The sequence below is a fragment of the Oryx dammah genome, unplaced genomic scaffold, assembly GCF_014754425.2.
Source record: "Oryx dammah isolate SB20612 unplaced genomic scaffold, SCBI_Odam_1.1 HiC_scaffold_29, whole genome shotgun sequence".
Taxonomy (NCBI): domain Eukaryota; kingdom Metazoa; phylum Chordata; class Mammalia; order Artiodactyla; family Bovidae; genus Oryx; species Oryx dammah.
In genome coordinates, this window is record NW_024070213.1 from 60,872,780 (window position 1) to 60,896,320 (window position 23,541).

At 37.2% G+C, this 23,541-nt stretch overlaps 1 protein-coding gene across 2 annotated transcripts; it reads right to left on the reverse strand.

The window, feature by feature from the left end:
• Positions 1 to 822: 822 nt before the first annotated feature.
• On the reverse strand, positions 823 to 18,774 carry PRIM1 (DNA primase subunit 1). 2 transcript variants are annotated; one of them, XM_040232989.1, is made up of 13 exons: positions 18,574 to 18,774; positions 17,667 to 17,824; positions 14,128 to 14,234; positions 13,983 to 14,056; positions 12,482 to 12,618; positions 12,037 to 12,095; positions 10,797 to 10,906; positions 10,203 to 10,294; positions 9,892 to 10,033; positions 7,696 to 7,765; positions 7,202 to 7,287; positions 3,451 to 3,549; positions 823 to 2,038 (listed from the first exon to the last, which is right to left on the reverse strand). In XM_040232989.1, exons 1-13 carry the CDS (start codon positions 18,674 to 18,676, stop codon positions 2,019 to 2,021), a joined length of 1,257 nt encoding a protein of 418 aa, XP_040088923.1. In that variant the 5' UTR covers positions 18,677 to 18,774; the 3' UTR covers positions 823 to 2,018. The 2 variants fall into 2 exon arrangements, with proteins under 2 accessions (XP_040088923.1, XP_040088924.1); XM_040232990.1 differs by having other exon boundaries at positions 18,359 to 18,696.
• Positions 18,775 to 23,541: the final 4,767 nt, after the last annotated feature.

The following is a 23,541-nucleotide window of genomic DNA, read 5'->3' on the forward strand; positions in this document are numbered from 1 at the left end:
AGTGGGCTTCCTATTGTCTCAGATGGTAAAGAATCTACCTGCAATGCAGGAGATGAGGGGTGGAGTCGTGGGTGGGGAAGTTCCCCGGGAGAAGGAAATGCCAACCTACTCCGGTATTCTTACCTGAGAAATCCAATGGACAGAGCCTGAAGGGCTACAGTCCATGGGGTCCCAAAGAGTTGGACATGACTGAGAGCCTAACACTTTTAAGATAAGCAGTGAATATTTTAAATGCTCTAAAACTTACTTTAAAATTTCACTATTTTACTATAGTGTTGAGGATTACGTCATAGGATTGTTAGGAAGGTAAAAGCCAACTTATTGTTACTATTAAATTTTTTGATAGAATTTCTGCTTAATAGTGATCTGGGAAGCTTTCAGTGCATTCCATTTACCTTCAGAAGAAAGGGCCCATAATAGCCAACTGTGGCCTTAGATAAGTAAAACATTCTGACTACTCCCCTTTCTTTCCCAGCAAGTCTGACTTATAACTGTTAATCGTTAGCCAAGGATGTGCTTTCTTTCTTTGGGTTTCTTTATAAACTGGGCAAGTTTGAAGATGGAAACTAGTTCCGTGCCCTTTGTTTCTACAATTTTCATACATGGATGAGTTGGCAAATTAGAGTTAGAGAAGTTAATTGTCTTTGAGCATGTTTCTGCTATTTTCAAGAACGAGACATTGTTATATACAAGCACAATATATTCTGTATTTTATGGGCTGTTACACCAGTTTTTATCAAGGGCTCTAATATTAAAGCATTATTGAAGGGGTAATCCCTGTCTTTCTCTTCTCATTCTAAGTACTTAAGATGGACTAACGAGTCTTTAGTAATTCTTTATTCAGGAGTTTTAATTGACCAGTTACTGTTTTCCAAAAAGACTTAACAATATATAGCAAACAGAAGTTCAACAGAGGAATTTTACACAAGTCTTTAATTTTTTTCTTAAAAAATTAGAAAAGAGAAAAAATGCAAGGCATTTCAGTGTGTTGACTTGTATTACACAATCCGTTTTATATAAGTCAAAAGACAAAAGAAAAAAAAGACTGTGGCTATGGTGAAAACAATGTTATAGGTAATGCAAAGAAAGGAAAATTTTCATACCCCATGGAAAGCACCAGCCTGAAAGCCTGCTTCTCAATGTTTCTCAAAAGACAATGTAAACCAGAATGACTGTTTTGTTTTTAGACTGGCTGTAAAATCAGGCAAAAGAAATCTGACATTTCAGAATCTATCACATGAAATCAAATATGGAAGAAATTAAACCTTTAAAATTAAATTTAAGTGTCTGGAGATATACAAAGTCCAAGAGTTTTGACAAGTACAAAAAGTTTTATGCCGGCGAAGTGGCTTTTTTTCTGAATTGCTTAGAAAATTATTCTCTGAGGGAAGAAGTTAGGAGCTACAATTGCCAACACTTGTAAAAAATACTAGGCTCTAATATTGTAACAGTATTAAGTCATATCTTTTGAAGTAAAGTTATAGTAGATGCCCATTTTAAAATGATTTTTTAAAAGACAGGGAATGGGGTGTGGTCTGACCAATAAAAATATCAGTAAACAAAATGAGGAAGTTACTGAATATACACTCCAAGTATAATTAACTTAAGTGTTAATTAAGAACTTAAGAACAAAACCCTCATACACCTAGAAATATGGAGGTTGAATCTGGTGAGCTGACATTAAAGTCTTGGTCATATTACTATTCACTTCTATATATGGCAACTACTAGAAGTTAGTACCTGTATAAGTAATCTTAGAATTATAATATTAAATTTTACAGATTAATCTGCATTCACTTATATCCTCCCATTATTGCTCCTTCCAGGAATTTGAACATTCTCCTTTGGTGGTTTCCCGAATCTTTTCAACATAATTATTTCTCAAGAAAAGGAAATTTAGCTTTGAGCATTAAGACACATACACAGTTCTGCTACATTTATTAAATGGCTCTTGAAGTATTTGATTCTTGGTTGATGGTAGATGATAATCCATATTCATATAAAAGGAGCTGTTATCTTCAGAAGTCTTTTTGTAAATCTAAAATAGGATAGATTTTTATCAAGGATAGTAAAGGAAAACAAAGCTCATTTATTTCACATTCTGATTTGCTTAATGCTTCCATTAATTTCACATCATGCATAAAGATTTGCTTTCACATTTGCTGAAGCCCACATTATAGGCTGAGTTAGTACAGAACGAGAATACAAAGGACTTAATATGCCCCATTGGAATGGCAGCTTCAATGAGGCTTTCCAAGTTCAGAGTCATCACTGTTCATTCAACAAGCACGTATTTGAGTGTCTGCTATAAGTAGAACATTATCTTAGGCACTGCTATTTAATCATCACACGTTTTATTAAAAAATGAAGTGGAAAAGGGGCTTGCATTTCTATAACATTGCCAATTTTCTATGGTATTCATCAATCTCTTGAATAATACTCACTACTGATTTTTTTCCTTTTGCTTTACACATATGCTTGGGTGTCTCCTAGTCAAAGAACTTGATAAGCTCGTTGAAACTTTCCTCTTGCTTGGCTTCTGTGACACTTATACTTAGATCTTTCAGCTTCCCCCCAAAATCATTACCAAGTTTCAAGGATGGCTCTAGTATCTGCACTTTTTGGAGATCTCCAGCTCTATTGTCCTAATACTAACAGCTCATTCTATTCCGTTTCTCCCCAGATACTGCTAGTAGATTTATCTTTCTAGATACAACTACAAATCATGACACTCCCTTCCTCAAAAAGCTTTAATTGCTTCCCTGTTCATGTGAATTAAACTCAAATTCCCAAGTCTGAAATTCAAGGCAATCTACACTGTGGCTTCTTTGAATTTCTATCTCATCACTTCCCGATGCATCTTTTTCCAAATAAGCTATGCTACTTGATAGCCTCTAGAGTAACTTGATGCTTTCCTGCTTCTATGCCTTTGTTTCTGCTGTTCCTTCAAGAATGAACAACCTGTCTCCTTTCTCCACTCTTGTATCTATCTCATCAAATCTCTGTGGAATTCCTACTCACACCTCAAGGCATGATATATTGGCACTGGGGACTAGAATTCATACAGTAGTTCACTGAGTAGAGTTAAATGCCATTCTTTTCGTATAAAATCTTCCCAGGTTCTCTCAGTCAGACGAGACCTCTATCACTTTTTTAGCATTTTATACCTTTTTTGGTATCAGTTAGTACTTCCTAAGGGCAGGGAGCCATGGTGTGGAATTCATCCTTGTATAATTCATTTTTCTTTCTCTCATAGAACCTGACATATAGAAAGTGTTAAATGAGTATGTGCTGCTTTGAATTAAGGGACCTCAGTTTTCAAAACACTGAAGATAGTAAGATAAACTAGAGGGCAAAGATTAGAGCTCTTAAAATTGTTCACTTGCTAGATGTTTTAAACTGCCCATACTAAGATCAAAATAGCTATACGGGAAAGGTGTAGAATCTTACCACTCTTCTTGAGAAGTTCTCCTTTTCGGGATTTATCCAGGTTTTCAAGAAACTGCTCAAAAATTTTTACAGAAGGAGCTAGACTGGTCTTCTTATAATCTAAATTATGAAGACCATGAGTTATAATTAGCATTTTGGCAGCAAGAATAACATAAAGTATAACTTTTAGTCTCTTGTAAAAATTATATAGAATGGTACTGTCCAATAGAAAATAATGAGAAATGTATAATTTAAAACACTCTAGTAGCCACATTAAAAAGGTGAAATTAATTTTAATAGTATATTTTATTTAACCCATTATATCTAAAATATTTCAACATATGATAAAAAGTGAGTGAAGTTGCTCAGTTGTGTCCGACTTTTGCGACCCCGTGGACTGTAGCCTACCAGGCTCCTCCATCCATGGGATTTTCCAGGCAAGAATACTGGAGTGGGTTGCCATTAAAGACTGAAATATTTTACATTCTTTCATAGTAAGTCTTTGAAATCTAGTATTTTGTACTTAAAGTATAACTTAATTTATTAAGATACTATATTATCATATCATTGGAAATACTTGATCTAGATTTATAGTATATGTAGGTAAAAAAGCAAGCTCATAGAACTAATTTTTCTAACATGCTTAAAAGTTTTCCAATAATTGAATCAGTTATCAGTTTTTAAGCTTAAATTAATTAAAATTAAGAAAACAAAACAAAACCCTGTTCTTTAGTTATACTAGCCACATTTCAAATGCCTAATAGCCACATGTGGCTAATATATTATAGACAGTGCTGCTCTAAAACATCCAAACCATATGTATGTAACTACTCTAGTAGCCAGGCTTTCTGGTATTAGACCAACATCATCTACTGCTATGTATTAAGTCCCACCAAACACTCCTTTCTTTGTAAATTGTGGCTTCAATAATAAATAGTTTTAGCAACAGATGAAGACACTGAAAATGTGAAGTGGGGGCCATACCTTCTAGAAACAATCAGAAGTTTATAGTCACATGCATTAAGTACAGGTATTCTTTGATTTATAAAATAGTCTTAAAAATGTATATAAAACTTTGAATACAGAATCATAATCATCCATTTAATTATACAATCAATAATTAATACCCAAAGGAAGGGAAAAAATCTAATTGAGATCAAGGTAAGATTTGGATTTTATCTGCATGGAATTAAGAATACTCATAATAGTTTACTAAAAAGAATTTAAAGGAAAAAAAGAAAAAGAAAAGGAACCAGGGACTTCTCTGGCGGTCCAGTGGTTAAGACCCCATGCTTCCACTGCAGGGTAGGGTTCCATCCCTGGTCAGGGAACTAAGATCCCACATGCCATAATTATATATTGAGTACTATGCTAAATTATAAAAAAGTATAATCCATACATACTACTTCATCTCAAGAAATTTTTATGTTTTAAAATATTTATTTATTTATTTGGGCCACTCTGTGAGGCTTGCAGGATATAGTTCCCTGATGAGGGATGGAACCTGGGCTCCTTGCAGTGGAGGTATGGAATCCTAACCACTAGACCATCAGGGAATTCCTTCAAGAAGCTTTTAAATGAACTGGAAAAACAACTCCTCTATGTAGTAACAGAAGACAACATATAATTAAAGGCCAAACAGGCATAGGGATAATTTTGTGTCCAAAGAACTGACCAAAGTTGACTGAGGTAGCTATGAACTGGGTCTTAGAAAAAAGATTTAATTAGATAGTCAGTGAGGAAGGAAGAGAACATACCAGTATTTGGGAAGTAGAAAGGAAGGAGCAAATGGTACTAATATGAAAATGGACAAAAGTTTAGAATCATAGAAATTAAAAAAATAATAAGGAACTTAAATATCACCTATGCCAGCCTCCCACCTCATCTAAAGCATTCCTGACTTACTCATGGCTAATAGCCTTTATGAATACTTGAAAGTGCAGTTTATTTCTGAACAGATATTTACTATAAAGCTTCTCTTAATAGGGAGCCAAAACTTGCTTTCTTAAAACCTCTGAATAAAGTAAAAAGATGTCCACAAAGAGATACTATTAAATTTATTATTATTTTTTATTATTAAATTTAAAAAGTTGTGTTAAAAGTAATTTGTTAAAAAAAAAAAAAGTAAAATAGTATTAACAGGTTTTTGTGGAAAAAAATAGCAGCTCCCTGCTAACCTTTCCATCTTCTTGAATGGCAACTACTTTTTTCTCTTCTAGCACTTACTTCTAAAAATGAATACTTCCATTTTTACTTAGAAATTTAAGGCCATTCTTCCTAGGTCCATGGCTTTTTTGTGGGGAGGGACTGTAGGAAGGGGTCTGAAAGCTCTTAAGATCTTCTCTTAATTCTGAGTGTTAAATTTCAAAATGATGTGCCTTGGTGTAGGTATATCATTCTCATTATGCTGAGCCCTTTTAACAAAGGGCTCATTACTGGGGTGTTTTCGTATATAATTTTGACAATTTTTTCCCTCTCTATTTTATTTGTTCTTTTTCTGTCAGATATTAGACCTCCTGAATCAGTCTTTAATTTTCTTTATCTTTTTCCTCCTTACAAAACATAACTAACTTGTCTTTTTTTTTTTTTTTTACTACTTTCTAGGAAGTCTTTTCTTTTCCAGCCCTTCCAGTGAAAGTTTTATTCTAACGATTATGTTTTTTATTTCTAAGACCTCTTTCTTATTCTGAATGTTTTTTTTCCCCATAGCCTTCTGGTCTTGCTTCATGGATACACTGTCTTCTCTTAATCTCTGAGGAGATCAGTTTTTTTAAAAAAAGGTTTCCTCTGTTCCTTGCATTGTTTATTTTCCCTGAGTTCTTTTTTTTTTCCCCAGTTTATTATTATCCATTTTATTTGTTAGAGACTTTTGTCATTATTTTAAACAGAATGCTTGTAATCATTCTATAAATATTGATGGAGGAATGTATCTTGTTTATGTTAGAGCTGAAATATATGAAGTGACATTTGAGCTTGGATTCTGAAAGCAAGGTAGCAACATTTGACTAAAAAGATCAATCAGAGATCTGTTCTGCCCATTACAGTAGTCACGAGTCACATGAGGCTATTTAAATTAAATGAAGCTAAAAATTCAGTTTCTCACATTTCAAGTTCTCAAAAGTCATGTATAAAGGCTAGTGATTACCATTTGGACAGTGCATGACATTTTCATCATAGAAAGTAGTGTTAAACTATTGCTATAGTGTCTCTTGGGTGTTGGTATAAGATTTGACTTTCACTAACTCTGGGAGATGGTGATGGACAGGGAGGCCTGGTGTGCTGCAATTCATGGGGTCGCAAAGAGTCGGACACGACTGAGCGACTGAACTGAACTGAACAGGCCGTTTTATATTCCCATCTCTTTCAAATTACTGGATATACAATTCAGTTACAGTTGAGACATATATTTAACATAACACTCATCTGGATACAAAAACAAGTAGAGAACAAAATACTGCATACATGGTGGTTGTTAAGTAAATAGTTATTGAATCTAAGACTATGAGATTCAAACAATTGTCAAAATCAACTGACAATTTAATCTTTCAGTATAGATCCTGGCATTAAATGTTACTTTGTGAATATTTGTTGACTCACATTGGATTCAACAGCACCATTTGGGCAACTGATGAAGGAGAGAAACATTGTGATCATATTATTTGCTACTGAGCTGGTTTCAGGATAAACAATGATCCATTCTGGTCTGAATACAAGGCAAATTAATCAATATAAAAAGATTATGTTAAAGTGAGACTTCAATATACTAACCTACCTCTGGTTCTGTGTTTAATATCAGATTCAGCTCCGTTCTCTTTTTCTTCTTTAGTAGAAATAACATCCAACTCATGGCAAATGGAACTACAAATAATAGAAGATAATTTAAAAGTTGATTCTTGGTTAATACTACTCAGTGTATGAAAGCACATGAATTTCATAAGATTTTCTGTGAAAAAAATGTGGCCAAATGAATTTGGGATATTCTAAACATCATACTCTCTTTCTGGAGTTTTCCATGCATGTTAGCATATTAAAGACTAGGAAATTTTGCTTAGGTCAACACTTCTCAAACTTATTTGAACTTTTTTTTTTGCATAATAGTAGCTGAAAAATTTGTGTTCTGTAGAACTCACTAGGAAATGCTCTTCTGAAAGGGCACCATCATACAGCCTCAGAGAAGCTGCCTCTCCAGAAGGTAGCTAATCCAATTTCCTTCACATTTACAACAGTCACAAACAAAAAAGGAGTGATCAGTGATCTGGAACATACCTTATGGTTGGAACAGTAAATGGATCAAACTCATCCACTTTCTGTAAGTCAATAGGCACAGAAATCCGACCTGTGAGAAACAAAAAGTTATAAGCTGAATATTGTACAATACAAATAATTATAGGCTGTGTCCTATGAGTTATTTTTGGCTAAAACTTTAAGGCTTAGAAAGAGGGTTACACTAATCTGTTAAGAATATTTATTTAGAAATATAAAAGTACTTTCGGGACTTCCCTGGAGGTCCAATGGTTAAGACTCCACACTTCCAATGCAAGGGGTATGATTCTATTCCTGACTAGGGAACTAAGATCCCACATGCCAAGTGGCCAAAAAGTTTCAAAAAATACATAAATACAATAAAATTGGGTCTTAAAAAAAAGTACTTTCACATTAGTGCCTTTTATTTCTCTAAAAACACCAAAAAATAGATGTGAAAGACTGCTGAGCTATTACCTAGTTGCTCTTATATCCGTTTTGATTTCTGTTTTCCTCTTCCCTATACCCTCCAATATGTAAGTACAGAACAATCTCAAATTTAGTGAGTCCTGAAGATGGAACACAAAATAGATGGAAGTCGTTTACTTCATTACTTTAATTTGCTGAAATCAAAACAGACACCTATGTGTTGAGCATCTTTGGAAATAATATAAATGACATATTGCCCTTTTACAAAATCCACAACTGGGACATGACATAAAATTCATATCTGAAAAATGAGATAATGAATTTAAAGAATGGCAGGTGACTAACAAAATAATTAAGGAAATTGGGAGTTACTGGTAGAAGGCAGAGTGAAAAGACTATAGCCATTTAATGGGAAAAAGATATAATAAAAATGTATACTTACGAGTGAATGTAATTAGTTACTCAAATCTTAAATATTAAATAAGGGGAATACTCACTGAAGCTTTAGAATATTAAGATAAACATTAAGAAACATTAAGCTTATTACCAAAATAAACTAAAACACATAATTGGCAGATTTGAAAAGGGGCTATATAAATGTATACCCTACAGAGTCACTGTATACTATTAAAGAAAACTAGGCAATGTTGGGGGTATTAAATATGTGACAGACACTTTTCTAAGCATTTTACCTTTTAGATCCTCACCATAAACCACTGAGGTATCTCCATTGTACAGATGCTAAAACCAAGGGTCGTTGCTTAACTTCCCAAAGCAAGTGGCAGAGTTGAATTGTTGACACTAAAAAGGATAACTAGATACTTCTAATTGTGTCCTCCAGTTGGACTGAGCAAAGTTTATGCCACTATATCTACTATCATACTTAATGTAAAGTCAGTTTTAGTCCATCAAATCTTATCCAGAAGAGTGAAAGAAGAAAGCTAAATCTATTGAAAAAGACCTGAGGGAGGCAGCATAGTGGAAAGAGCATGGAACTTTTTTTTTAATTGGAGTATAGTTGCCTTACAGTGTTGTTAATTTCTGCTGTACAGCAAAAGGAACCAGTTCTAGGTATACATTACATATACCGCCCCCCCCCCCCCCGATTTCCTTCTCATTTAAGTTACCACAGATAATTGGTACAGGTTCCTGAGCTATACAGTCGGTTCCCATTATTTATTTACACAGTAGCGTATATATGTCAATCCCAATCTCCCAATTCATGCCACCCCCTGCTTCCACCTTGGTAACCAGAAGTCTGTCCTCTACATCTGTGATTCTATTTCTAAAAAGCATGGAACTTTGAGTCTTAAGAACGGAACTCTGTTATCAGTTCTGACATAATTTTTTAATTTTTGGCCATACTACGAGGCTTGTGGGATCTTAGTTCCCCGAATGGCAATAGTGCTGAATCCTAACCTCCCTGGATCACACCAGGGAATTCCCCAAAATTTGTTTTAAGACTGTGGACAAATCACTTTAACCTCTCGAGCCACTGTTTTCTCATCTGAACAATATGTGCTGTTGTTCTGTGATTTTTAAGTTCCTCTCCAACTCTACTTCTAACGCTGAACCTTAGAAACCCAACTGAAAATTATTTACATAGTAGAAACTCATTGAATACCTACTAACTGACAATGGAAAAATAAGTTAATTCAGATCCTAGCTGACAGAACAATTCTTCAAGCTTTACCATTTCAGACATTCACACCCAGTGACATGCTTTCTATAACAAAAAATAACTTTGATTTTTCTTTTGTTGTTCTTAATTTTTTTTTTTTTACATAGTACCTGTTTTAGGATGAACACTAAAAGGGCTCTTCAGTAAATGATTGATTCCTTTGCTAACATTGATATCCAGTCGTGGAAAACAATACTGGAGCATGATCTCCCACTCAAGCCAGGGTCCCCATTTGTCGTTTTTGTTGTTTTTCTAAAAACAGATGCAAGTCCAGCATGAGGATCAGTAGGAACTTTTGAAGATTTCTTTAAGGTGGTGAAAAAATGATCTTCAACCATCTTTAACTTAGTAAGCGAAAAAATGATAATTTAATTAAGAATTGCATTATTGTATTTGTAATACAGATTTCAATGGAATATACCTGATATTTGTTGATGGTGTTCTTCAAATTCTCCCAACGCTGAAGTGAATTGCTATGCCTTTGGAAGTCTTGTTGAAGTTCATCACGCATTGGTGATGGATCATTAAGGAACACACTCATTTAGGGTACATCAATGAACAACTTATTTTCAATGTGTATTACCACAAGGATATCTAAAGATTACATAGAAAGTAATTATTGTTTTCTAAAATACAAATATTAAACACAAAACTTTAGAAAAATTCCCGTTAAATTGTTACTAGGTACGATAGAATGCCAAAATAGCTATAAGGTTTAAGGTAAAACTGGTCTGTGATCTGTATATATTTTGATGATGATTTTGTATCTGTTAAGTAGTTACTAATTTTAGGAGGATCAACTTCCAAAATGAGGAAATTTATTTACAAAACAGCCTCATTTCTTATTGTATTCCAGACTAGAGATTTTTTTTAAAAAATGCAGAAATACAGGAGATGTTTTGTGTAAAAAAGATTAAAACTATGTAAGTACATGAGAACATGCAGGTAGAACAAATTTGTAATATCACAGGTCAGTACAAGTAGCTGACATAGAAATGGTCTTGGGAAAGGATATTTTCAGGAACAAGGGCTAAAATTTTATCCCAGCTTTCTTTATTCTCAAGAATATCTTGATCAACTAAGGCATATTGTTCAAAGTATTTTCTAATTATGTTTATAGATTTTCTGTAGGAACAATAATAACAAAGTCCCAACACTATTAGCGACATATATGGCACATGGCTTTTGTTCACTAGGGAGGCTAGTACTTATTTTCACTGAATTTCTAGAACTTAACTAGATAAAATGGGAATTATACCTCTTCACAGGGTTATGAGAGTTAAATGAAACACTCTAAGGGGAAAGAACCTAGCAAAGTACTTGGCTTAGACTAGATATTCAAGAAATGTTTACTTCTTAAATCCCACAATTTAGAAGGTTCATAGCATCATAGACATGTAACAAGGGCAGAAAGCAACCAAGTCAGGACAATGTAATAATACATCAGTAGAAGGATGTGGGATACAATCTACAGTTTCTATTCTGAATTGCTAGCTTTAGCATCTCAACACTTACAAAGTGCTTTGCAGTTTGAAAATAGACTTTGGATCTACTGTTTTATGTATATATATTTGTATGTTAGGTTACTAGCTTTTATTTTATTATCATTATTTTTTTGGCTGCACAGCATGCAGCATGCACGATCTTAGTTCCCCAGTCAGGGACTGAACCCATGACCCCTGCAGTGGAGGCAGAGAGTCTTAACCACTGGACTGCCAGGGCCCTTCTACTGTTTCATTTAATCTCTCCCACAACTCTGAGATTGATGGAGTAGACACTGTTCTCCCCATACTGATAAGAAACTGAGTCTCTAATATTTTATCAAGATCATATTAAAGTGGCAGAATAGGGATTCTTACTTCTAATGCAATGCTCTTTCCATTATCCTAGAGAAGTAGTGAATTAAATGGAAAGGGTATGGTCTTTGGAATCAAGCAGACAAGGACATATATCCTGATTTTAATAATTACTTGCATAAAGCCAAACAAATTATACAATCTCTCCAAATCTCACTTCTCTCATCTATAAGTGGAGATAACCATCATGTATCTAATGCGGTTGTTGTGAAGACCAATAAGAACATTTGTGAAACACCTATCAAGAATACTGGAATGTACAAAACAGACAATTAATTAATTCTGGCTATTATTGTTGTAAAATGCTACCCTGGTGCAGAAAATTGATAAAGTAATTCTAAAAGCACATGCAGGTAAATCAGACACAACTTAAACTTCATGGAGTCTTCCCCAACAGACCTGACAAAAGGGTGAATTTTTTCACTTAGGTGAACTTTCTTTTTAACATCTTGACCACCCTGAAAAACAAACCATCAAAAACAAACAAAACTTCATGTAAGAATCAAAATTTTCTTTAATGTGTTCTAAAGATATTGATTAAATTCTGTCAAAGTATACATCTTGGATTCCATTTTATAGAGTCTCAATACCTGTAATTTTCTTGGTTAACTTTACTTGACATACTTGGACCAGAAAAGTAAACTAAACTTCCTTTTGCCACATATAGCAAAATATGAGATATCTTAAAAAATGTAACTACTACAATTTTAACTGATCTACTGGTAAAATCATTTACTCTGAAATACGAATGCTTAAAAGATAGTTTGCTTTTGTTACTAAACATACAAGGCTAGGTAATATCTAGCTAATGAAGAAATGTAAACTATCATTAAGAAGACCTTACCTTTACCAGACTCAAATATTCAACTATCCCAGAACGTACTGCAGAGGACAGTTTTCTAACTGATTCATCACAGACCCAACAATGAACACCTCTCCTTCCAGAATATACCCAGAGACGATGTTTAAATCCAAAGTCCTCTGAGGAGGGAAGAAATCATCAGTTTTAAAATAAATTTGTATATTTCTGGTTCTTGCATATTTCTCTAGCTTGATTTTTTTTACCTCTTATCCACATGTACTCATCTTAACTATACCGCAGTTGACCCTTGAACAAAGTGGGATGCCGACCCTCCCACTAGAAAATCCACATAAAACTTACGGGTGGCCCTCCATAGAAACAGTTCCTTGAACTTCCTGGGTGGCCCAGTGGTTAAGAATCTGCCTGCCAATGCACGGGACACAAGTTTGATCCTTGGTCAGGGAAAATTCCACATGCCGTGGGGCAACTAAGCCTGTGTGCCACAACTACTGAGCCTATACTCTGCAATAAGAAAAGCCTGCATACTATAACGAAGAATAGCCCTCCTTGTCAACTAGAGAAAGCCCATGTCTAGTGATGAAGACCCAGTGCAGCCAAAAAATAAATATGTGTATGTATATACACACACATATATATATGTGTGTGTGTGTGTATATATATATATGTATATATATATATGAAAGGACGAGTTCCTCTGCATCAGCAGTTCTTCTATATTTGTGGTTCCACATCTGCAGATTTAACCAACTATGAAGCATATAGTATTGCAGTATTTACTATTGAAAAAATCTGTATAAGTAGACTTGCACTGTTCAAGCCCATGTTGTTCAAGAGTCAACTGTACATTATTTGTAGTTTCCCATGCTCCCTGAGCTCTTGCCTTCAGTTCTTTACTTAAACTGGTCACTCTGCTAAGAATTTCGTCATGCCCCAGTACTTCCATTTCTCTTCCTGACCAATTGCCATTGCTCTCTAAAGACCCAGGCTAAGAATATTAAAAGAGGTAACACATTTAAAATGTTTGAAACAGTGCCTGGTACATAATAAACCTCTTATATAAGTTAGTCATTATCATTGTCATCCTTACCATCACCTCTTCCAGGAAGGCTTTTCTGATCTAGTATCTTCCATTCCTGTATGCACTCCTGCTGTTCTATATCCCCATAGCACCCTCTGCATATTAACACATATATAATCCTGAATTTTCTTGTTTCCTCCTTAGACTGCATAACTTACTTGAGATAAGAATTGTTATCTTTCATAGTTCCCTCACTTAGGACAGTAACTGGCATGCAAGAGTTCCTCAACAGATGACTGAATTTGGAAAAAAATTACATGATTTGATCAACAGGTTTACCAAAGTTTTAACTACAACTTTAATCTTTTATTTCCCCATCATATATTTCAAAGAAACATGTCAGAAATTTATGAGAATTGATTATAAAATGGTGTAGACAGATTAATATTCAGAAGAAAAAAAGATTCTTGCACATGACCCCATTTAGATACTGCTAATACTTGCCTTTCAGTGCTCGGTCGATGATATGTATGGCCATTGTCATGAGGGTCCAGCACTTGGAACATATGTCTGCAGAACTGGGGCAGAATGATCATTACTCACTGTCAGTGATATCACCCACCCTACTAGCAAAGCATGCAGAACTCACCTGCAACATCTCCTCACATCGTCATAGTCTGTCATATCAATGTCAAACACCAGTTCTTTTTCCTGAGCCTGGAAAGCTCCCAGCTTCACTGTATTGTGTTGATTGGGCTAAAGGGACAAACTATCAGTCAGTTTCTATAAGAGCTGCCACACTGTCAGATATGCTTATTTCCTACCTATAAAGAAAAAGGGACCAAAGAGAAGGAAAGAAACCATATAATGCCAAGTCTGTCAGTGACTGACATAGAAAAGAAGCTCACTGATTTGATCCTATACAGCCAGAAGTGATGACAGTGTAACTTCCATCTACTAAAAACAGGTTTGATAAATGTTTTACCATAAGTATGTTTTCTTATAATCCTACTGAGATATAACTGACATAAGACATTGTATAATAAACATTTGTTGATCAATAGAAATCATAATAAAGCCTTTTTAGGTTTCTGATCAGGAAAGGTCCATACAAATAATTAGTAGCCTACTGCAAGATATTTTAAGGAACTTTAGTTGTTATTGGGCATATAAGTTAACAAAAATGTGTTTAAAATTTTTCAATAATTCAAAAAGATCTCCCAAGTCAGTCTGGTTCAAGCTCTAAGTAATTTCCTTTGAGGCTACGGACTATCTGGTAAAGAAGGTACACTGAATGCAAATACTTATTTGGCTTCCTCTAAACCTGCACAAAAATAATTTTTTTCTTTTTAAAGACAGGTGTAAGTCTTTTTAAAAAGAACCAGAGAGGAGACAATGCCACCACAATTTTTATAAGGAGATTCAAAAAGCTGAATCTTCAGCTCTCAGTAAAGAAGAACAAGAAGAAACCCAGTTTACATCTCAGAATCCCCAAGTCTTAGGAACAGGTGACAACAGGTATCTCTGGAGCTGAGATTAAAAACAGGAAGATTGATTACAAATCTATTTACGAAGCAGTTAGTGCTAAACCTACTCTGTGGAGCTAGGTGACTGTGCTTCCATTTCCCTGGCAAAGACACCTGAATCATTACCTGGAGAGCATAAAACAGAGGGTCCCTGGACTGAGAAGGGGAGAGTAGGCACAGCTGAAAAAAGGTTGTACTGTACAGATATTCAGGGGATTAATTAGACATTTACTTGTGGAATGTTGAGACCTAGCTCTCTCCTCTGTACCTTTCCACTGCCACCCCAGGCAGGAGACAGGAAGATTCCTCTCTGAAGACTGACCAGGTGTGTCAGGCATTGTTATTAGGCTCTAGGAACAGATTAGTGATCAACTGGAGTTTTCATTCTAGCAAAGACCTAGAGAAACTGACACCAGAGCTTCCCACAATAAAATGGCCCACATCTCAGCCATGTACACAGAGCTTCCAATCAGCTCTTTGGTACTCTATTCTTAAATATAAGCAACAAGCAAGAAATTACCACATATATGAGGAAAACCTCTGATAAAAGTGGAAAAACAGAAAAAATGTAACTGTAGATAAAACAGCCTGTGTAACAGAAGAAAATGTAAAAAACTGTCATTGATATCTTCAGCAAGATCAGATATATCAATGAAAAGAGTACAGGATATGTTAGAAAAAAAAGGTTCCTGGAAATAAAAACATAATAGCAGAAATGAAAACCTCTGAGGAAATTCCCCAGAAAGCAGAGAAAATGAAAACAAAAGTAGGAAGAGAGAATTCCCTGGTGGTACAGTGGCTAAGACTCTGCACTTCCAATACAAGGGGGCCTGGGATTCAATCCCTGGTCAGGGAACTAGATCCCACATGCCACAACTAAAGATTCCATATGCTGCAATGAAGACGGAAGGTTCCTTGTGCCTTAGTTAAGACCCAGCACAGCTGGAAAAAAAAAAAAAAAAAAAAAAGAGGTTGCCTCTTGGAAACAGAAAATAGGGGCAAAAGTAAGAACCCCCCCAAAAAAAGCCTAATTAATAGTAGTTGATTTTGTAAACTACGTGCATATATAACCAATAAAAACACACAAAGATGATGTATAGATGCCTGTCTGGGCCCAATTTTCCCCTTCTATGCTAGGGAGGAGTTAGAGTGACACCTTGGCTTTTCTACAGAGACTTCAGTTTTAATCTCTATCCCTAAAAGAGGAGAAACCTGCTCCAAAGTATTTTCCCTGCCTGCCTTTTCTTACCTCCTCTCCCTTTCCTTTGGGATTTAGAGTCAGAAAACCTGGATTCAAGTCCTATCTCCCTCATTTAGAAATTATGTAACCTAGGCCAAATTATCTAAGTTCTCTTTTTTAAAAAAGAATAATGAAGAATGATATGAAAAACAAGTTATACAACGTTAAGAAAAAGCTCCATACAAAAGCTGTTATTCTATGTGTATCTTTTTCCTACATGTGTGTATTTTTAAGGAGAGGAAGAAGGGCAATTTTGGGCAATTATGTTCATTCATTCAACAGATACTTATGTACTCTCTCTGCCTCGCAATATTCTAGGCACTTAGAATGTATCAGTGAGGGGAGAGGGTAGGAGGAAGGGCAAGCTGCAGGCCTCTTTGAGTAAGGACTTGAAGGTGAGAAAAATGAACCAAAAAGATACTTCGGGAAATGGGTTCTAGGCAGTGGAAATTGATTGAGCACAGGTCAGTGTGACAGGAATGGAGTGAGTGAGGGAGAGAGAATGGCTCTTACTCTGTATAAAATGAGAAGCCACTGGAGAATGGTTTTGAGCAGATGAATCATGATGATCTTACTTGTTTTAAAAGGTTCCTTTTGGCTGCCATGTTGAGAATACAGTCTAGAGTCTACAGGAGCAAAGTGTTAGGAAGTTTTTACAATAATTCAGATAAGAGGTGATGATGATGATAGTAGCACTAGTAGCAGTGGTTAATAGATATTATTATGGTAGAGCTAAAGAGATTACCTAGTGAAACAGATACAGGTGTGAGAGAGGAATCAAGAATGATTCTCTCCAATGTCCTCTGTGTTCAACCATGCTGACTTCTTCATTTAGTCTTTAAAAAATGTTTTTTAATCTATTTGATTGTGCTGGCTCTTCGTTGCTGCATGGGCTTTCTCTAGTTTCAGTACATGGGGTTCTCATTGGAGTGGTTTCTCCTGTTGAGGTGCATGGGCTCTAGGGCACCTGGGCTTCAGTTGCAGCTCTCAGGATCTAGAGCACAGGCTCATTAGTTGTGGCACACATGCTTAGTTGCTCCATGGCATGTGGGATCTTTCTGGACCAAGGATCGAACCCATGTCCCCTGCATCCACTGTACCACCAGGAAAGTCCCTCATTTAGTCTTTTTTTTACATTTCTTTTTAAATGGACCTCATTTAGTCTTTTAGCCAGATACTGGCTTAAAGTTTTTTTGTCCTAGAGTGAATATAGCCAATCCATTTCCAAATGATTTCCAGTCAGTAAAGTATCAAAGGACATTAAAAAAAATTTTTTTTAACTTTACAACTTCCTTACAAAAATGGTTGAAAGTGTGGCTCTTCAAATAAAATAAACACTACAAATTTATCTCAACATGCTAGGGGCACCAACCCTTTCTTGGTTTAAAAAACAACAAACTACATAAAAAAGCGATTTCTTACTCTGTGGGAATATACTGCGCCAATATCAATCTTGTATGGATTCATTTTCTGCATCTCCTTTTCCAGATCACTTTGGTTGTTGAAGGATTGGTAGCGAATGTAAATATCATCTTTCAATGTGAATGAAAATTCACGATGCTGAAAGTAATTCTTTACCACTGCAAAATAAATGTACACCTTAAAGTTAATTTGGTACTTTATCCAGCTCAGAGCATTAAAACATTAACCAATGAGAAGATATTTTTAGTGAGTCCTCTGTGCTCAACACTATGCTACATGTTAAAAAAAAAAGACAAGAGCTAGTTCCTAATTTGAAGGGGTTTACAAAGATGAAGATAAAGATGCAGAAATATTTTCAATATGTAATACCACCTCTCTTTCCTTGGTGGGCACTAATAAATTCGAGAGGGAAGAATTAAGTACCTCTCCTCTTTTAGAAGATGGCCTCCCCGTCCCTGAGCAGATCACGACTTTGCAGCTTCATGCTATGACCCTGTACCTACCCACCCCCCTCCACTCCCGCCCCGTGGTTGCAGGTAAACACCAAACGGAAAGTGAGTTCGACCATTTGAGCCGGAAAAATCTCATGGACTGAGGAGCTGGTGAGCTACAGTTTACAGGGTCGCAAAAAGTCGACATGACCGAGCGACTTAGCACACACTAACACGTAGTGGTAGTGGCAGCGGCTATACCTTTCCGTGTGCGGCGCAGGCTGGTCATTACATCCTCTCTCGGCCCATTTACCTCTCAGAGGTGACGGAGAGGGCTCGAGATAACAGACGAAGGCGCCCAGCACAACGCCTGGCGCACAGCAGGCACTTCATATTGTCATTCCAAGGTACCCTCCCCAAACCTCCTCACACGCCTTTGCAGACACACTACCACCCCTCTCCCCTGCCTCCATCACCTCCGCCATAGTTGAGCCAGCGATAGTATTGGCCGTAGGGAAAGAGCCTTCGGTAATAAAGCTTAAGCAGCTCGGGCAGCTCGGCAGGGTCAAACGCCTCCATGGAACGCAGAATTCAACCCTGAGAGGACTACCGCAAGAATTGGCGGGAACCACACAGGGCGAGCCTGCGCCACTGCGCAGGCGCATCGTGGCGCCCTCCGCAGGGGCCGCTGGGAATTGTAGTTCCTATTTGGAGGCTGGCCTGGGCGAGGCCGCTTCTGACCGACTGAGCTTCCATGGTCGCTCAGCTGATAAAGAATCCGCCTGCAAGGGGAGACCGCAGGTTCGATTCCTGGGTCGTGAAGATCCGCTGGAGAAGGGATAGGCTACCCACTCCATTATTCTTGGGCTTCCCTGGTGGCTCAGACTGTAAAGAATCCACCTGCAATGAGGGAGACCTGGTTTCCATCCCTGGGTTGGGAAGATGCCCTGGAGAAGGGAATTGACTACCCACTCTGGTTTTCTGGCCTGGAGAATTCCATGGATAGAGGCGTCTGGCAGGCTATAGTCTATGGGGTCTTAAAGAGTCGGACTCGACTGAGCGACTTTCCCGTTCACTTTCTGGTCGAGGTAGGTGCTCCTGTGGTGTCTGCCCATTTACTTCTTTGCTAGTTTCCCTGCACAGGTGGGACGAAGAAGACCACGCCCATTCCTGGACGATTTACTGCGGAAAGATGAGCCCAGAAGCACATGGTTGTTGTTCAGTCTCTCAGTCGTGTCGGACTCTGCGACCCAATGGATTGCAGCACTGCCAAGCTTCCCTGTCCTTCACCATCTCCCAGAGCTTGCTCAAGCTCATGTCCATTGAGTCGATGATGCCATCCAGCCATCTCATCCTCTGTCGTCCCCTTCTCCTGCCTTCAATCTTGACCAACATCAGGGTCTTTTCCAGTGAGTCAGCTCTTGCCATCAGGTGGCCCAAGTATTGGAGCTTCAGCTTCAGCATCAGTCCTTCCAATGAATTCAGGGTTGATTTCCTTTAGGATTGACTGGTTTGATCTCCCTGCAGTCCAGGGGATTCTGAAGACTCTTCTCCCAACACCACAGTTCAAAAGCATCAATTCTTTGGTGCTCAGCCTTCTTTATGGTCCAACTCTCACATCCATCCATGACTACTGGAAAAACCATAGCTTTGACTAGATGGACCTTTGTTGGCAAAGTAATGTCTCTGCTTTTAAATACGGTGACTAAGTTTGTCATAGCTTTTCTTCCAAGGAGCAAGTGTCTTTTAATTTCATGACTGCATTCACCATCTACAGTGATTTTGGAGCTCAAGAAAATGAAGTCTGTCACTGTTTCCATTGTTCCATCTATTTGCTATGAAGTGATGGGACTGGATGCCATGATCCTAGTTTTCTGAATGTTGAGTTTTAAGCCAACTTTTTCGTTCTTTTCTTTCACCTTCATCAAGAGGCTCTTTAGTCCCTCTTCGCTTTCTGCCATAAGGACGGTGTCATCTACCTATCTGAGGTTATTGATGTTTCTCCCGGCAATCTTGATTCCAGCTTGTGCTTCATCCAGCCCGGCATTTTGCTTGATGTACTCTGCATATAAGTTAAATAAGCAGGGTGACAATATACACCCTTGACATACTCCTTTCCCAATATGGAACCAGTCCATTGTTTCATGTCAGGTTCTAACTATTGCTTCTTGACCTGCATGCAGGTTTCTCGGGAGCAGGTAAGGTGATCTGGTATTCCCATCTCTTTAAGAATTTTCCAGTTTGTTGTGATCCACACAGTCAAAGGATTTAGCGTAGTCAATAAAACAGAAGTATATTTTTTTCTGGCATTGTCTTGCTTTTTCTATGATCCAGTGCATGTTGGCAATTTGATCTCTGGTTCCTATGCCTTTTCTAAATCCAACTTGAACATCTTGGTATTCTGGGTTCATTCATATACTGTTGAAGCTTAGCTTGGAGAATTTGAGCATTACTTCGCTAGCATGTGAAATGAGTGCAGTTGTGTGGTAGTTTGAACATTCTTTGGCATTGCCCTTCTTTGGGGTTGGGATGAAAACTGACCTTTTCCAGTCCTGTGGCCCCTGGTGAGTTTTCCAAATTTGTTGGCATATTGAGTGCAGCACTTTAACAGCATCATCTTTTAGGATTTGAAATAGCTCAGCTGGAATTCCATCACTTCCACTAACTTTGTTTTAAGTGATGCTTCCTAAGGCCCACTTGACTTTGCATTCAAGCATGTCTGGCTCTAGGTGAGTGATCACAGCATCATGGTTATCTGGCTCATTGAGATATTTTTTTATATAGTTCTTCTGTGTGTTTTTGCCACCTCTTCTTAATATCTTCTGCTTCTATTAGGTCCATATCTTTTCTGTCCTCTATTGTGCCAATCTTTGCATGAAATGTTCCCTTGGTATCTATAATTTTCTTAAAGAGATCGCTAGTCCTTTCCATTCTATTGTTTTTCTCTATTTCTTTGCATTGTTCACTTAGGAAAACTTTCTTCTCTCCTTGCTGTTCTTTGGAACTCTGCATTCAGATGGGTATATCTTTCCTTTTCTCCTTTGCTGTTTACTTCTCTTTTCTCAGCTATTTGTAAGTCCTCCTCAGACAACCATTTTGCCTTTTTGCGTTTCTTTTTCTTAGGAATGGTTTTGATCACTGCCTGCTGTACAGTGTTACAAACTTCTGTCCATACTTCTTCAGGCACTCTGTCTATCAGATCTAATCCCTTGAATCTATTTGTCACTTCTACTGTAAAATCATAAGAGATTTGATTTAGGTCATACCTGAATGGCCTAGTGGTTTTCCCTACTTTCTTGAATTTAAGTTTGAATTTGGCAGTAAAGAGTTCATAATCTGAGCTACAATCAGCTCCTGGTCTTATTTTTGCTGACTCTGTAGAGCTTCTACATTTTCGACTGCAAAAATATAATCAATCTGATTTTGGTATTGACCATCTGGTGATGTCCATGTGTAGAGTTGTTTCTTGTGTTGTTGGAAGAGGGTGTTTGCTATGACCAGTGCATTCTCTTGGCAAAACTCTGTTAGCCTTTGCCCTGCTTCATTTTGTACTCCGAGGCCAAACTTGCCTGTTACTGCAGTTATCTCTTGACTTCCTACTTTTGCATTCCATTCACCTTTGATGAAAAGGACATCTTTTTTTGGTGTTATTTCTAGAAAGTCTTGTAGGTCTTCATAGAACCGTTCAACTTCAGCTTCTTCTGCATTAGTGTTTGGGGCATAGACTTGGATTACTATGATATTGAATGGTTTGCCTTGGAAGCCAACCAAGATCACTCTATCATTTTTGAGACTGAACCCAAGTACTGCATTTCGGACTCTTTTGTTGACCATGATGGCTACTCCATTTCTTCTAAGGGATTCTTGCCCACAGTAGTAGATATAATGGTCATCTAAATTACATCGCCCATTACTGTCCATTTTAGTTCACTGATTCCTATAATATCAGTGTTCATGCTTGCCATCTCCTGTTTGACAACTTCCAGTTTACCTTGATTCATGGACATAACATTCCAGGTTCCTATGCAATATTGTTCTTTACAGCATTGGAATTACTTTCGTATCCAGACACATCTTCAGCTGGGCGTTGTTTCTGCTTTGGCTCAGCCTCTTCATTCCTCTGGAGCTATTTCTCTGCTCTTCTCCAGTATCGTATTGGGCACCTACCAACCTGGGGAGTTCATCTTTCAGTGTTACATCTTTTTGCCTTTTCATACTGTTCATGGGGTTCTCAAGGCAAGAATGCATATAGACTTAGGTTATCAAGATGAAGTAAAAGAGATGTTCTCTGCTAACTTTATAACTGTTTTAGAAACAACACATTTAAGCAATTAAAGAAGGTTTGGAAATTAGTTCTTCATAGAATTTCTAGGTCCAATATATGGAAATAAATGACCACCCAAATGAGAAAAGCAGGATCTATTTATTCAAGAACTTGTTTTATACAGAAAGGGAGTCAGCCACCCTCACTTGTATTTTGACAGACTTAAATGTAGGCAGAGGAATGGGAAAGCTTTAATAAGGACAAGAGAGAAGGTTTCAGGTATATCCTAAATCAAGGCTCTTTGCATTGGGCAGGTATAAGTGGGCTAACACACATTGGGACATCCTATGTGATTGGTTAGGTGTGCATATTTGGCTTTCTCTTGTTGGTTCTAAATTGGAAGTGGGGGCAAAAATTAGGGAAGCTGTCAGTTTTTAATCAAGTCTTGACTATCTTGGATGGATTATTATGTGGGTTATTTAGCTTCCTGGACTATTACTCCAGACTGCAGTCTCACTTCCTCCAAGTCTGACCTAAAGCAAGCTGGCTTTCTGGGCTGTTTATTATAGATAAGGGAGTTGGTTTCCTGGGTATACTTTGGGCAGATTGTGGATCAGAGTTCTGTTTTTTGTATATGGTCTGGTCATTATTTCTTTGTATATTTGGTCTCTCATATAGAGCATCCAGGAATACTAAAATCTTAATCCAAGGAAGCTTGCAGAATCATGTAGAGTTTTATAAGTATGAAAGGAGCCTGTTTACTATTGATGTGCAGATTTGCCAATCAGTCTTACCAGGTAAAGATACATCTCACTACAAATGTGGGTCGGGGTGGGTAGTCTGATAGTTACATCAGTGTTATTGCTTGAAAGCTATCATTTTCATGAACTTTAATTTTTGAAAGTGGTCATGGTCCCTCATCTTCTGTAGGCAACGTGGTGAAAAATAGTCTCTAGACAGATCATATTTATTTGAGTATTTCTAGAAGTGTGATGTTCTGCACAATGTTAGCTGATTTTCACAATCCCCAGACAACCTGTTTTGGGTAGAGTAAATTTCATTTCTGGGAATGTCGTCACTCTAATAACAGTAGCAAGAGTGCCAATAGAGGGACTTCCCTGGTGGTGCAGAGCTTAAGACTCCATGCTTTGAATGCAGGGGATACAGAACTTCGTTGGGG

Bases quoted from the DNA above. Each gene is read 5' to 3' on its own strand.
- PRIM1 (XM_040232989.1), bottom strand. From the start codon at position 18,676: ATGGAGGCGTTTGACCCTGCCGAGCTGCCCGAGCTGCTTAAGCTTTAT. The intron at 7,288-7,695 runs GTATGTTCCAGA...TATTATTTGTAG, and splicing joins TTTACTGTTCCAACCATAAG to TTCCATTTGCCATGAGTTGG. The intron at 2,039-3,450 runs GTAAGATTCTAC...ATCCTATTTTAG, and splicing joins AGAACTTCTCAAGAAGAGTG to ATTTACAAAAAGACTTCTGA.